The following is a 16109-nucleotide window of genomic DNA, read 5'->3' on the forward strand; positions in this document are numbered from 1 at the left end:
ATATTACAGTTATTGCAATCAATAGAAAATCAAAGTTCGAATGAGAGTATTTCCAAACCAACCAAAGTGGCTTCACAGGCCCCATTTCCATACATAGAATAATATATTACATATGTATAACTATTAAGACAAGACAATCTCTAAGTACTTAAAGTATATATTCTTAATCGTTAATATTATGTAGTACCAAAAATTTCGACATGTTATGTTGTGTACTTGAGTAAAAAATGTAATGAGTTAATATGCACGTAAATAAATGACCAGAAATCAGAGTTATTTTGTCGAGGATGTGTTTTTTTTATTGGAACTGTCTTACATCTGTCACATACATCTGATTAGTGCTAAATTAAATTGCTTGAATTGTGTAAGTGTCATGGTGAAAGCATGTTGGTATTACTTATTATAATTGTTAATATATAACGATTATTAATAAAGAAAAAAAAGTATGTTATACGCACCTTCAATAAACTACAAGAGAACTTATTCGACTTATTTATATTTTAATTTGTGTAAAGTCTTTTCTTAATGAGTCATTTGACTTATGTTGATGGATAAATAAACTTTACAGTAAATCTCAAGGGCTTAGCTAGCTCACTGGTTTAAGTTCTTGTTTAGCTACCAATATCCGACTAAAGTGGCACCCAATGATATAATTCATGCAATAAAAAGGGAGGGTTTACTTAAAGTTTAAAGTATCACTTTTAAATTTTGTCAACTTAGGTAATTACTCTTGTGACTCGAGACAAGTCCCAGACGTCAACATTAAAATTAAGTTTTTGGTAAGTGAAACTGACCTGGTTCTCTAGGTCACGTGCTGCGTCCAATTACTGCTGTAGGTACATCCCTCTAGCTGATCTAGCCATAGAATGAACCACTCGAAAAGGATACCGTGGGCTTCAGCAGCCGAAAGTCTTGCCTTGTTATTATCATCACAATGGTCAGAGACAATAAAATGTACATTGATTCTTAGAATTGTAAGCATCATTTCGTGGCAAAAAAAGAAAATGATTTATATTTCTACTTTGTCTTTCTATACATATATTGCTGTTATTATTAAAAACATATGGCAGGGATACTAATGTGAGCATTGGCTCATTTGCTATGTCAATGCGATTAAAAAAGTAGTGTTATAGTTTGCCTAATGTTGAGGTTTGACAGCCCTTGATATTATAATAGTGTTAAAAAAAGGAACGGATAGAGATGCAAAAAACTCTGCTGCCAAATTTGATTAAGCAACCCTTGAGTAAACAGAAAGTGATTTTAAAATTACATCGAACGATATATGGATAACATTATCAACGCATAAGAAGAGAAGAAAAGAAAGATCAGTACTTGCACCATCATTCTCTACTGTCTCTTTAGGTAAGTATGTTCGTGTATGGCATTTCGGTTCATATAAGACGCAACCTTAAAGAAGAAATAAAAGAGTAGAAAGAAGAAAGAAAAAATGTGTAAAGTGTAAATTTACCTTGCCACTATACATCTGCATTTGGTATGTCTTTGAACGAGACGCAAAAAATATAATTGATCGATCAAACGAACTTACCTGTAAGTGATGTTCTATCGTTATTATATTAAAGTGACCAGTTCGAAAACGTACAAATCCCACCCATAAGTATAATGTAAGATCATTACCCACAACCTAAAAAATTGGGCAGATAAAAAAAAAAAAAAAACCCATTTACTTCTAATAGAAATGACGTATCCCACAAGCGACCTATCAGTGCAGGGTCCTGGGGCCTTTAGTTAAAAAATTAAGTACTAACTCTAAAAATCGTGATATACAGCTGAAAAGAAAGAAAATAGAATTTGGTATGTCTTTAAACGAGTCTCTTTAATACAATTACGATTGAACATCACTTACAGGTAAGTTCATTTGATCGATCAAAAATGTGAGATCGGAAAATTTTCTACAATTTGTCAAACTAAAAAAAAAGTGTTTGTTGCTGTATATGTGTATAAACGCTTTGGAAAAAAAAAGAGTCCCTCCATTACAAAAAGGGGGTGAAAAAAGAGTAGGTATCTTTGATACAAGGAGATCGCCCAGCTCCTTTACAAGGAGCATTAGAGTGTGGTCAAAAAACAGTGTTTAAACATCAACAACCATCTTTCAGGATTTACTTTATTAATTCCAAATAACAAAACAAGAAGTCAACTATCTATGAACTACATATATTTTGGATTTTTAAATTAATCGTTTTTTAATGTTCTGCTAATTATTTTACTGACTTTTCTAAAATTTATCATGTTTTTTGAAAAAAACGTTATACTGAATATTTAGACCTCAAATATTTGTGAATGTGCACAAGAAGTACTCGTACAATACCGTGCATAATAATTTTTTTCCATAAGTTTATAACTGACTTAAGTCACGTGAAGCATTGGTACTGTACACGCATAAGTTAAAATTTTTCTAAAATAAAGGATACATTTATAGAGTTTAGACAAAAAATAAAGAAAACTACCAGCCTTCATGAATAACTTTAAATTATTTGATTAAGGTTTTATTATTATTGTTTACTCCTAATAGTTAATGTTTCTCATTATTTTTTAACATTAAATTTTCAATTCAATAACGTTAAATTACATATTTAACTTCGTCTTATTAATCTAACGTAATTAATCGATGGCCTTTTGTCACAAGAAAAGAATTGAAATTTCACCCATTAATGCAATTAAAAACTTAGTTGGTAGTTTAAATGAAAGCTTTTTAATACGTATTTAAAACACTAAACTACAAATATAAAAAAATCTGTTAATATTTTGGACTGAATAGAATTAAAAAATTCTCTTCTATAATACTTCCTAACTTATCAATTTCCCGCACGTGTAAACATTGGCATCATCATGTTGTGGGTGCATCGGAGCTTAAATTTTTATTATTTGCGCAACGGCGATGATTATGTGTATGAGTTCAGTGAAAAACAAAAGCGTGTTTAAGATATAATACAAAATGTAATACGAAAATTTTGTCACCAGAGTGATTTAATGCTTCATACCTGACGATAAAAATAAAAATACTCAAATACCACGTGAAAACTATCGCCACCGTCTACGAGTTATTCTTTCTCGTGTGTTGTTTACAATGTTGTATCATATATGATATTTTATTTGTTTGTAAATAATGTTTTTCAGAAATATGCGATCGTTCGTCATCAGATAGGATAAAGCACGTTGTACTTGTATTACGAACTGACATCTCGATTGTTAAACCAATAATTTTGACATGAATTCTTGTTCGAAAACAATAAACAATTACACAAGCTACTTGTGTTTTTGTGCCTTTGCTTTTCTGTACGATCACGTTTCATGCAAAATTTATGGGATTATGATGCAAAACGAGCTTTTGTGCACTTAAAATATTGTGTTGTTAATCTAGCCAATTCATATGCAACTTGTTTGTGAAAATTGTAACGAGAAACTTAGCGTGTAATGAGTCGTACATTTATATCCTTTTATTTATTGATCTATTGACATGACACTATTACAAAATATTAAGCTGCCATAAATACTTAAAAGAAATGAAAAAAAGTTTCCTGTCAAACTGATTATGCTTACTTGATTACAACTTGGCTAAAGAAAAAAATGGACTTATATGTCGATAATGGTCAGGCAACTCTCCATTAAAGAAGGAGGTAGTAGACCTTTAAATGGAAATAATACAGTGACAAAACTTCAGATCAACAATCATTGTAAAACTCCAAAGTGCAAAATAGAGAGGTAAGTTACGCAAATTACATAGAATCAAAAAATATGTTGTTCCAAATAGTACAACAGATTTATTACATTTTTTTGTTGGATAGCTGGACATTGTGAGTAAAAAAATTTTCTTTGTAACATCATATTAAAAATTTGAACATTTTTTAAACATTATATATATTTAAATTTCAGTAACCTAAGTTTAATGCGGTTCAAGTCACTTTAAAATTCTAACTCCATAGAATTGGTCTTAGAAAATAAGAAAACAAAAATAAAATTATTAGTCTTTAAAAACCTTACACTAATTAAAATATACATCACTCATTGGCAAAAGTATAAGGTCTCCAGTAATTTTTTCGTTGAATTCCGCTCACTTTTCATTGAGGGAGTTCTTTATTTCTCAGTCTATTCGTTGATTAATGTATCAATTGCTTGCGTTAAACATATAACAGTGAGACCGTTTTCTTATAATTTTCTACCTTCTCGTCTTTTCCAAATTTTGTTATCAATACATTCCCTTCGGTTATCACAATTAGTTATTTTACAAATGATTTTTGAAGAGCAATAAAAGCTGCTCTACAGAATAGTTTGAACTTTTTTGATTCTTCATTATAAACTGGTTGAAAAAGAATATTCATTGTTACCGACTTGTTTTACGAAATAAAATCGTGCAACATTTATTTCTCTTAAACTGATTTATTGATACGTGTTGTTTCTACGACGACTTGACAGAGACTATTTTTAGAAAAAAACTAGCACGCTCGCTTGAAGTTATTATATAAACAAAAAATATAAAGAACTAGTTGTCAAGGAAATGATCGTCATTTCACAGAATAAAAGCGCGTCGTTACCGAACTCTTGTGAGAGATTCGAAATCTCTCGCTACGTGGCTCTTCTCACTTTACCGATTTCTAAAGTAGTCGTGTGAAAAAAGATATGTGCTCCCAATCAGCCCTTATACGACCGACCATAACACGATCTCAAAGCTGTATTGAATACCCGCTATGTTGACACGCCTTTACACTGTTAATTATTAATTAATAACAAAAACAAACGAACGTTAACAAACAATAAAAAATTACCATGTTACAACATTCTCCCCCGTACAAAATTTTAATTTTGTACTTTTGCAAACTTAATTAGTTTTCTACTTGGTCGCAAGAAATTTTCGAACGCCGTTCTTACTTCTGCTACTCGAACCTAATTATCAGTTTCCGGAAATACTTTAACAACTAATCCCTTCTTTCATTGATTTCGAGGTACATTGTTATCTAGAATGAGAACGATATCTCCCTTTTTTAATGGAGTCTCTTTTTCTCGCCATTTTTTTCTAGATATCAATGAAAGAAAATATTCGCACAACCATCTTTTCCAAAATAAGTCTACTGTTCTCTCGCTTATTTTCCATTGTTCACGCGTACATGGAGATGGAATTTCGTTTTCCATAATTTTTGTTGAACCTGACGAACTTCCTAACAGAAAGTGATTGGGAGTAAGTGCTTCTCTGCCTCGCGGATCTAATGATACACACGTTAACGGGCGAGAATTCACCGTATGTTCTACTTCTGCAAAGATTGTTAGTTATGTTTCGTCTTTCGGATGTTGCTCTCGTAAGGATAATGAAATCGCAGTTTTCACGGAACGAATTAATCGTTCCCATGCTCCCCCCATATGAGGGGCGGCTGGAGGATTAAAATACCATAAAAATTTCTTTTTTGTCGTAAATTCTTCTAATTTTTGTGAATTTGAATGTAATATTTCAATTGATTCTTTTAATTTTGAACGAATACCTTTGAAATTTGTCCCATTATCCGAGTAAACAACCAGAACATCACCTCTACGCGCGATAAACCTTTTAAAAGCTAAAATTACAGAGTCGGTATTCAGTTTATACGCAATTTCCAAATGAACGGCTCTTGTAGTCATACACGTAAGTAAAACCCTCCATCTCTTCTCACGTGTTTGTTTAACTTGTACAAACATTGGCCCGAAATAATCAACTTCACAATGACAGAATGGTTTCATTTTAAAGGCTATCCGTGCTTTTGGGAGTGCTGCCATCTTAGGCTCTGCAGGCTTAGCGTTAAGCATTAAACATTGCAAGCATTCAAAAACTAAACTTTTTAGTGAATGACGAAGTCCGATAATCCAATAATCTTGACGTATTTCGTTGAAAATGGTTTCGTGATTGCCATGTTAAAATTTTTCGTGATAATGTTTTATTAATAACTTTGTAAAATTCTCTTTGCTATTTAAAACGATCGGTTCATACTTCAATTTATCGCTGCTTTCCTCGACATTTGCTAGACGTTTACTAATCCGCATTATTCCTTTTTCGTCTAAAAATGGATCTAGACCCAAAAGCTTGCTATCTGTTGAAATTTGTTCTTTCTTGTTTAATGCCGTTATTTCATTAAAGAAAAAAGTTTGTTGCGACATTTTAACACATAGCTCTTCTGCTTTTATTCGCAGATCAGTCAACGAGATTTTTTTCTTTTTCACTTTATTAACAACTGACAGTACTCGCAGAACGAAAAAAACTAAACGAATGAATGATGAAAATGGCGTAAAATCTATTAAATTTTCTTTTACGATATTTAAATAAATCTCTTTTTGAAATTCTTCTTTGCATTCTAAATTTTGATTTAATTGCACGAAAGTTTGATTTGGCCAGTTCGATTTTGTTTCCCTTAAAAACGACGGTCCGAGAAACTATCGGCTTTGTTCTTTTAACGCTCCAGGAGTGAAACGCGTGGCGTCATCAGCCGGATTCTCCTTTGTCCGTACCCATCGCCATTCACACCCCTTGGAATTTTTTCGAATTTCATCAAGTCGATTTGCTACAAAAACTTTAAATAGCTTGGGATCTTTTTTTATCCAACATAAAACCGTAACTGAATCTGACCAATAAACACATTTATTTACTTTAAAGTTGTGTTCTTTAATTATCATAGATGCAAGGCGAGTAGCCAAAAGCGCGGCTTGAAGCTCGAGTCGCGGAATTGTTGATCCTTTTGTGGGTGTTACTCTACTTTTTGCAGCTATTAATGAAGTATGGAATTTATCATTGCTTAAAATGAAACACCAGTAAGCTACGGCTGCTTATGCTTTCGAACTAGCGTCACGAAAAACGTGTAATTCGGCTTCACGTAATTAAAATTCGCGTAACTGATAACATCTATCGATCTTGCATGACTTTACAAGCTCTAAATCTTTAATCCATTCCTTCCATTTTAAAAATTTCTTTTCTTTTATTTCTTTTTCCCAAGCAACTTCCGATTTCCAAACTTCCTGCATTAAAATTCTTGAGTGAATAGTGTAAGGAGCTAAAAATCCAAGAGGATCGAAAATCGACACGATAATCGCTAAAAACTCAGTTTTTGTAGGTATCTTATTTCCGGTAATTAATTCATTATTTATTTTTTTAAAATTTGTATTAAATCCAAGTTTATCGAAATGATTGTCCCATTGTAATCCTAAAATTTTCTCTTTGTTAACCTGGATTGAATTTAATGACCGTATAAATGAATTATTTTTATCTTTGCCATAGAAAATCGATAAATCGTTACTTGACCAGCTGTGCATCTCCCAATTAGCGTGTTCATTAATTTCTGACACTTGATAAACGCGATCTAAAGCTTCAAAGCACGATTCACAGCTATCTAAGAAATCGTCCATATAACAAGTGTTTTTTAAACTTTTCACGCTCTTCGGATACTTTGATAAAAATAAAGTGGCGTTTTTGTCTTTGATGAATAATGCGGTACAAGGGGATGATTTTGCGTCAAACAACATCGAACTCATTAAAAATTCTTGAAGAGGAGTATCCCGATTTCCTCCCCGCCAAAAAAAACGTTGCGCGTCACGATCCTCGTCGCGAATCTTTATTTTTAGAAACATATCGCGCATATCAGATTTTATGGCATAGGTAAATTGACGGAAACGCATTATTACACCAGGAAGAGGACGTAAAAAGTCAGGTCCAGCTAACAGCAAATCATTTAAACTTTTTGAATCTACTTTTGCTGTGGCATCAAAAACCAATCTAACTCTCCCTGGCTCATTTACGTTTTGTACGCCGAAATGAGGTAAGTAGCGAATGATTTTTTCTTTTGGAGTTGCTTTTTCTACTTTAATCGCAAAACCGTTTTCAAATAAACGCATCATTTCTTTTTTATATAGCTGAGCATAAACAGGGTCGCGATCAAATTTCTTTTCCAGATACGTAAGTCTGCGAAGTGCAGTACCCCGACCGCTAGGAAAACATTTGTTGTCTGATTTCCACAAAAGCCCGACTTCCCAAGAGCCATTTACACAACGACTTGTTTTTTCTAATATTTCGAGAGCTCTGTCAATTTTGATACTACCAGATCTATCGTCCTCAATTCCGAATGATTCTATATTGAAATAAAACCAAATTATTTTATCGAGTTCGATCAAACAATTTTCATCACTCGAATTTTTTTCAGATTTTTGTTCGATAATACTAACATGTGCTTCATCTTCAAATTGTTCATCAAAATAGCCATGTATTGTCCATCCCAATAAACAACGACTGACAAATAAAGAATCTTTTTTAATCTCCCTGAATTCATGCGTCATAATAAGGTCGACGTGATCTTGTCCTATTAACATCTTTGAAGGCGCATTCAAGGTGTTTACTCGGATTCCAGTAATTCTTTCGCACATGGACACGATATTTTTATCTATACTTTGCAACGACAAGAGGAGATCATCAACTACTAAAACGTTTTTTATATTGAAAACTGCCTTTTCACTTCTCACCGCTACATCTACCTTTTTACTGACGAACGTAATTCCAGCGAGGCTTTTCAAAGACATACTTAATTTTGTATATTTAGCTCCTATTTTTTTTACTATTTTGAAATTAGTTAGCGTCGCGGCAGATCCGTCATCAACAAAGGCGTTGATTTCTTCCGAACCATTAGGGCCAATAATTTTTAATCTAAATATTTTTAATATGATGCGCGGATTAAAATTTTGTGTTTGAAAACACACTTTAAAATTCTCTTTACCTAGTCACAACGCCTTTCCCGATAACGATTCTCCGTGAGATTTTGACGTTGCTGTACGGTCTCGATGCAAAAGCTCATGATGTCTTCGATTGTATCTTTTGCACGGATCTTTTTTACAGTCTTTCTTAAGGTGATCTGATTGCAAGCAATTGAAACATGATTTTCGCAATTTAACGAATTTCCAACGATTGACAAGAGTTGATTTCAAAAATTCTTTACAGTTACTTATGCTGTGATTTTCGAGTTTACAAATTGTGCATTTTAAATCACTCTCGATAATATGTACATCAGAGCTTTTATCGATTTTAGTTAAAAATACGCTTCGTTCATTACGAGCAATCCGATTCACACGTTTGGATGCGCTTTTTACTTCAGAATGGAAAGGTAACACGTTTACACCGGAAACTAAAATAATCTCGGCTTCTTCGAACAAAAAGTCGGATAATTTCTCTAGATCAGGCTTTTCGTGTCCCTCGAAAGCAGCATATCGAATGTAGCGGTCAATCATTGAATAAGGCATTTTTTTTATCGTCTCGCTCAACAGGTCGGAACTAAACAAGCAGCCTTGTTTGTTTAAAGATTTTATAGGTGCTACGGAATTTTTTAATCGAGTCGCGACTTCAACTAAGTTACTTTTTGCGCGTCAATTCGCGGTAAACTTTGCACGTCGTTCAAAATATTTTGTAAAATCACATTATTGTTTCCGAATCTCATTTTCAGCGTCTTTATTATTTTATTCGTACTGTTTCTGGCTACAAAAAGAGCGTTGGTAGCATCACGAGCATCACCCCTTAACGATTCGGAAAGTCTGAGTAGATTCTCCTGGCTTGTATAGCCATTTTTTTCGGTTGACAATTCATATGATTGCTTAAATTTTCTCCAATCAAGTGGATCTCCAGTAAACGTCGGCAAAGGTTTAGATGTTATTCTGTTCAATAATGCAGAATTATTAGTCTGAAAACTAGCTTGTTGATTGGCCGTCAAAGAACTCTCAATAGCCTTTGCCAACCTACTAAAGACCTCGCCTAAATCTGTTTGATTTTTTGTACTATGTATTTGAGTATTAAAATTTCTGCTCGAAAAATCGCGATTTAAGCTCTCTTCGCTACCTGACGTTTCGTCAAAATCGCTCTCACTACCAAGCAGGTCATCTTCTTCGTATACTGATTGATTTAGATCAACCTCGGGACGGGGTTATGGTGTACGTCGTTGCTGTTGTCGGTGGTGTCGAGCTGCAAGAGCTTCAACAGGATCGACACGGTAAAACACGAAACGTGAAACGTTTTTTTTTGGGAATATTCACTTAAAGTTTGTTTCCCGGCCGATGCACCAAAAAAATGTTACCGACTTGTTTTACGAAATAAAACCGTGCAACATTTATTTTTCTTAAACTGATTTATTGATACGTGTTGTCTCTACGACGACTTGACAGAGACTATTTTTAGAAAAAAACTAGCACGCTCGCTTGAAGTTATTATATAAACAAAAAATATAAAGAACTAGTTGTCAAGGAAACGATCGTCATTTCACAGAATAAGAGCGCGTCGTGACCGAACTCCCGTGAGAGATTCGAAATCTCTCGCTACGTGGCTCTTCTCACTTTACCGATTTCTGAAGTAATCGTGTGAGAAAAGATAGGTGCTCCCAATCAGCCCTTATGCGACCGACCATAACACGATCTCAAAGCTGTATTAAATACCCGCTATGTTGACACGCCTTTACACTGTTAAATAATAATTAATAACTAAAACAAACGAACGTTAACAAACAATAAAAAATTATCATGTTACAATATTTATTATACACTTATTAGAATTCAAAGTTACTTGAGCTGTTCACAATAATAAAATGATTATAAATAGATTAATTTTTAATTGTGGAAGTAGGGATCTTTCTGTCATGGTGTGGTGGTGGAAAGATATCTAAGAATTCTCTTGCGGACTTTAGTTGCTTCTCAGTACCTCTGATCCAAATTCTCTATTCGCGTACATAACCGCAACATAAACGAATAGCAACGATGCCGTATTGTTTTATCTCACGCTTTTGTAACGTCTTATCTGTAATTTAAAGATATAAATTACAAATATACGGTGTAATGTGTGTGGGCCATTGTGTGTAATAGTATAGTAATCACTTTAAATTATTTATCAATTTAAAATTTTTCTTTATCGTCGTTGTGAGCAGTACCTTTTATTGGGTGTGTAAGTGATTTTCCTAGATATTTTTCGAGTGATAACTAAGTACCGAAAAGGTTTTTTATCGCAAGTAACGCTAGTAGAAAGATAGTTTAAATAATAATATACAATTTTAATTGATTATTGTATTTAAGTCTCATTTCTTATACAAAAGCTGCTACTTTTTTGGAATTACTAATGTCTGTTGAATCATTTATTGTTCATTCTCCTTTGAGCGAAAATAAATATCTAGAGAATAATACTTTATACTTGTTAAGTACAAAAAAATCAATACATTTTTGTTTAAGAAACAGCACTAGTCTTTGTACTTAATAGCAAAAGTGTCACTTTTAAAGCAAAAATCGTTTTATACGATAAAATACGGACCACGATATTTATAACTAAAAAAACATGAAATAAACAAAGCCTTGTATAATATTTTGGCGTCTTACACAAGACAAAAGTTCCTAACAATACCCACAATTACAGAGCGACGCTCACTTAAATTTTTAATGTTAAAGTAAATCAAACGAAGATATAAACAGCTATTGCCATGCAACTCCTCTATACTCTTTAATAATGCGTACCTCTTCGTGTTAAAGATACAGAGTCACAGCCAACAAATTTTCCACGACTATGCTGCTCGAGGCACATGTCGTATTAAACGTCATCTCTTTTTTCACTTAAAGAATATAGCCTTACTAGTATGACATTAAGGCTGTTTGCTCTATCTCTCATCGTCAAAACAGTGCAGGTATCTTTTCCAACTGACTAACCCTGGCTTACTCATCTCTGACATCATTTTATATTTTCACGAAACAAGTTGGTTTCCACGTCATTATAGTCAAAGAACACAAGCAAAAAGAAAGACAAGTATTATAGAATCAAAAACCAGCATAAGCAGCTATATTTATTATTTATACAACACTATACCCTTGTACTCTTCCCACTTTACAGTAGACGCAACTAGATCCGAGCTATATACTTGATGATTTAGCCTCGTTCTTTATCAATAAATAATGTATACTTGTATAAGCGGTTTTTGAGTAAACAAATGTTATTATTAAGTCTCTGGAGAATAAATATATAACCTTACTTATACTCTCTTGTTTCTACTTAGCTTCTATCACTTTCAAAATTGTATACTTAAAAGCTGAATACCATTTAAAACTGAAGTAAGGGGATAATTTTTTATCTTGCTACAACCCACTTATTACAGCTTCCAAAAGTACTAACCTCCTGCATTTTTATTTATAAAGCATACGATGACAGTCAACATTTCTATCAACGTTTGATGAGAATGTCCATGGTAAGAATTACTCTGTTTAGTTATTTAATAAAGTCCAGTCGTAAATGACTTTATTCACGAACTTTACACAGAAAATACGTGTTTGTTTCATGAGTTTTTAAAGAAAATAAAAATAGATTTAAAAAGAATTACTTATAGTAATTCTTCAATTTGCTAGAAGTTTAAAGTATGGTGTAAGAATGACTTATCTCAACGGCAAATACGGCCGATGACTATGTAGTATATTGTTAGAGCCTACTTGATATTTTATACTAATAACAAGAAGTTTATGCATTGACTTGAATTTTTTGTGTATAAAAATGAAGTAATCTTTTGTTTAAGTTAAACCACGTGCGTACGCTAAATAACGACGTACTTCAAATTTATATGATTTCCCAGTAATTGAAATATTTTATAATTGCAACTTTCTTTGAAGAAATCATCTTTTGTTTTTTGTTTTCGTACAATAATTTTTACGAGATTTATCGGCTGATGAAAGAGTTTCAATTCGTAAAAAATAACTCATTTTTCTTCCAAATATGCAGCCGATGTTTTAATGCAGTATAGAAGGTGACTGTCACCTAAAGTTAAGGATCTAGCCACCGGAAAATCTAAAAATACCTCTGTATATTTTGTATATTTATATATAAAGGCTCTATTTAAGAATGCATCTGGCAGTGAATCTGTATCGGGAGGTCAACAACTGTACCCTTTACTCCTCATTTCTTAGAAACCTTATGTATTAAGGGTACTGATGTTTTATTTTTTTTAGTTATTACAGCACTTATGAGGACAAGAATAGTAATAATATGAATATCAAAAAAATTTATTGTACAAGTAATAAATAATATAATAATAATAATGATAATAATAATAACTAGTGATAATATTGATAATCTTACTCTAGGGTGTTCAAGACCTTGACAGAGATCCTGCTGCTGGCAGCTTGGATCGTATGAAGGGGCGTCAAACCAAATAGCATTTCACCCCACTTTGTTTAAGAAACAGTGATGTTTACAACTTTTGCACCAAAGCATTTACTACACTGACACACTACTATGACACATAATAGGTTTACTTACAAGCTGTTTTCTGGGGCTGGCCATGTGCATCGTTTCTTTCCAGCGCGGTGGTTTTGGTAAAACAGTCAAGACAGACTATGAGGCCTAAGTAATAGCAGGTAACCGTAACTCATGGGGCAGTACATTTCTATTAAAAACATATGAAGAAGAGTAGCGACTCCAGTCCGAATTGAGCAAGAGGGGACCTTATTGGCAACAGAAAGGTTACTGCACTGAAATACACCCTTTTCCGTTTTTTAATTGGACAAAAAAAGCACTGTCCTTTATCAAGTAGCACGGCACACATAGGATTACAAAAATCAATTATGAAAAAGTTGAATCTATGAAAATCTGTTGTGCAAGAAGCATTAAAATTCTGAACCTCACCAATAGATTTGCTGGGGGGGAGGACAGGCGTCGGCATTATGTAACCGCACATGTAGTGGTAGACAAGGCCATCCCTTGTCATGTTACATCTGTGTACTATAATATACATCTTAGAATCTTGTAAAATTAATAAAATAATCTAACCTTGTTACCTCACTTGCAGTTCAATGCCACACTTCCAAAAAATAAGTTTAGACTACCTGTGCTGTTGACATGTCATTTTTGCCTCAGGATATAATGTACGCATACTATCATATTTAAATGTAACAGAAAGATTGTATAGATTCGTTACTTTATTATTGCCCGCCTCCAATTCTTTTCTCATGTAAAATATTATAATTAGTAATATTTCATTAGGATATTTGTTGCCTATTTTTAGATAAAGCTTTCTGTGTCTCGTATTAGAAACGTGTAATAAACAATTTTTCTGCAACTACATGATTATGTCAAATATTTGATACGAATGAAATCGGAAAGAAATTAGTCGGTATGCTCTGCTAGAGGACTTATTAATATACGCTATAAAATCTTACCATTTTATGGGAGTGTATTTATTGCATGAAATTGTGAATACAAATGACATAATATAATTATATATATCAACAACATAATAAATATAAAATGCTTCTCGTAGTTTTTATCATTTATTTGAAACTTTAGAAAGATGAAATCATGAAATACCATTAGATTATTATTCTTCTGACTGAAGTTATATTTCTCCAGTTGGTTCATTTTTGGTTGGACTTTTGATGGCACAGTTCTCATCTGCTAATGGCTGAATCTTACAAGGAATATAGATAGTTAATGTACCGTCCGAGACTAAGTTTATTTTAGCATCATTAAAGTCGTAGTTTTCAGAGACGGGAAACGTCTTTGACAAATTTTTATAGACATTGCCGTGCTCATCTTGCAACTTTTCATGTATACCCTCGACTACGATCAATTCGTCTTTGACCTATAGTTGAAACAAAATTTATTGAGTATATTTTTTGCTTTTCATATTACGTCATTTTTATTTATAATTTTTTTTGTTCTTTTATCTTTCATTCAAATTATATGTATGACGAATAAAACTAAACGATACTCACGAATACGTTAATTTCTTCCAGAGCAAATCCTGTGCAGTCTACCTTTTTATAAAAATCTTCCTACAAAAATCATTGACCATTAAATTACATAGAGTTTATTTAAAAAACCAGAGTGTGGAACTAGGAGTCCCTCTTTTTTTCGTTGGTTACGGTGGTATATTTATGTCTTTCCTGTACATTTTTTGTAAATAAAAGGCTCGAGAAATTTTTCAAAATAATTTTTAAGGTTATTGTTAGGCAAAAAACGAGAAATAAATTCTACATATTTATAACAATTCTGCAAATATGCTTTAATTTTTTCACTAATTTTTCATCTTGATTTTATGAAAAAATATTTAGAGGCTGGATATTTTAGGTCATGTCTTCACATAACTCAATGCCTATTTCTTTGTGTGTCATGATGTTATTTTTCCCAAAAAAAAACCCGGAATACTCGATATTTTTGCTTTATCTTATTTCCTTTTTAAGATTTAGCGTATTTTGTAATATTGGTTGGTTATACTATTTTATAATTACCGATTTTATCAATACTGACTATCTACATCGATCTGCCATTTATGCAGATCCCTGCGCTGGCTTACTCTCTTCTTCTCTCTTTATCTTTGTTACACCTACCCTTTGTAGGAGTGCACCTCCTCTCGAAAAGTGCACAATTTTTCTTACACTTTTTGCTTGATGAGTCTCCATTTCCAACCATTTTTATACTTAAGAAATACACGGGAAGTCTATATTATTCCATCGTAACCCGCGATAAAGAATCCGTAATAAATTAATATAGAAATGGTCTTTTACCTTGTGTGCATCAACTTTAGAGGAACTGTTGTCACCGTAGCTCTGATGAATTGGTAAAACAAGGCTTTTATTATTATAATTTGCACGGGGAATAGATCGTGAAGCATAAGCTTTATGTCTTGAGTATTCAATGTCTGCGAGTACTTCTTCTTCGGTATAGTTTGGTATTATATTCTTAAGCATGATAATTTAGAACAAGAAATTCGAATACAAATAATCGTTTAAAATCCTGCCTCTTTAACAAAGTTGACACCGGTGATTGAAGAATATTGAACTGATTACTGTATAAATTTGATATGCGCTTTGTGTGCTACTTGTACAGCTGGAGGTGCAACAATCACTGCATGTACTAATACTAAACGCTGTCGTTGCTTACTGCAGCAGAGAATGCTACGGCGTAAGACAACTTTTTTCCACTGATCGGGGCGACCCGCCGCGGCCAGCCGTCGAACCAAGGCGCACATTTTTCGAAAGTGCGACACTCGTATCAAAGAGCGTGCGCCTACAAGAAGAAATGTGGATTCGCGTGGAAATGAGCATATAGGCGCACATTTTGGCGACACGTAGAAGGGGTATACCGAATG

General features: G+C 33.1%; 1 protein-coding gene across 1 annotated transcript; it reads right to left on the bottom strand.

Moving 5' to 3' along the window:
- Window positions 1–14276: 14276 nt before the first annotated feature.
- On the bottom strand, window positions 14277–15884 carry LOC149374909 (protein lethal(2)essential for life-like). Its single transcript, XM_089591589.1, has 3 exons — window positions 15526–15884; window positions 14734–14793; window positions 14277–14600 (listed from the first exon to the last, which is right to left on the bottom strand). Exons 1-3 carry the CDS (start codon window positions 15706–15708, stop codon window positions 14355–14357), a joined length of 489 nt encoding a protein of 162 aa, XP_089447715.1. The 5' UTR covers window positions 15709–15884; the 3' UTR covers window positions 14277–14354.
- Between the last annotated feature and the right edge of the window lie 225 nt (window positions 15885–16109).

This window comes from Copidosoma floridanum, unplaced genomic scaffold (genome assembly GCF_036245765.1).
Source record: "Copidosoma floridanum isolate Cflo_tuat_1 unplaced genomic scaffold, Cflo_Japanese_pri ptg000013l, whole genome shotgun sequence".
NCBI lineage: Eukaryota > Metazoa > Arthropoda > Insecta > Hymenoptera > Encyrtidae > Copidosoma > Copidosoma floridanum.

What these genes read in the sequence shown, in the direction of transcription:
- LOC149374909 (XM_089591589.1), bottom strand. Translation starts at nt 15,708, where the DNA reads ATGCTTAAGAATATAATACCAAACTATACCGAAGAAGAAGTACTCGCA. An exon ending in CTAAAGTTGATGCACACAAG is followed by an intron (nt 14,794 to 15,525) that starts GTAAAAGACCAT and finishes TGATTTTTGTAG; the next exon opens with GAAGATTTTTATAAAAAGGT. An exon ending in TGGAAGAAATTAACGTATTC is followed by an intron (nt 14,601 to 14,733) that starts GTGAGTATCGTT and finishes TTTCAACTATAG; the next exon opens with GTCAAAGACGAATTGATCGT.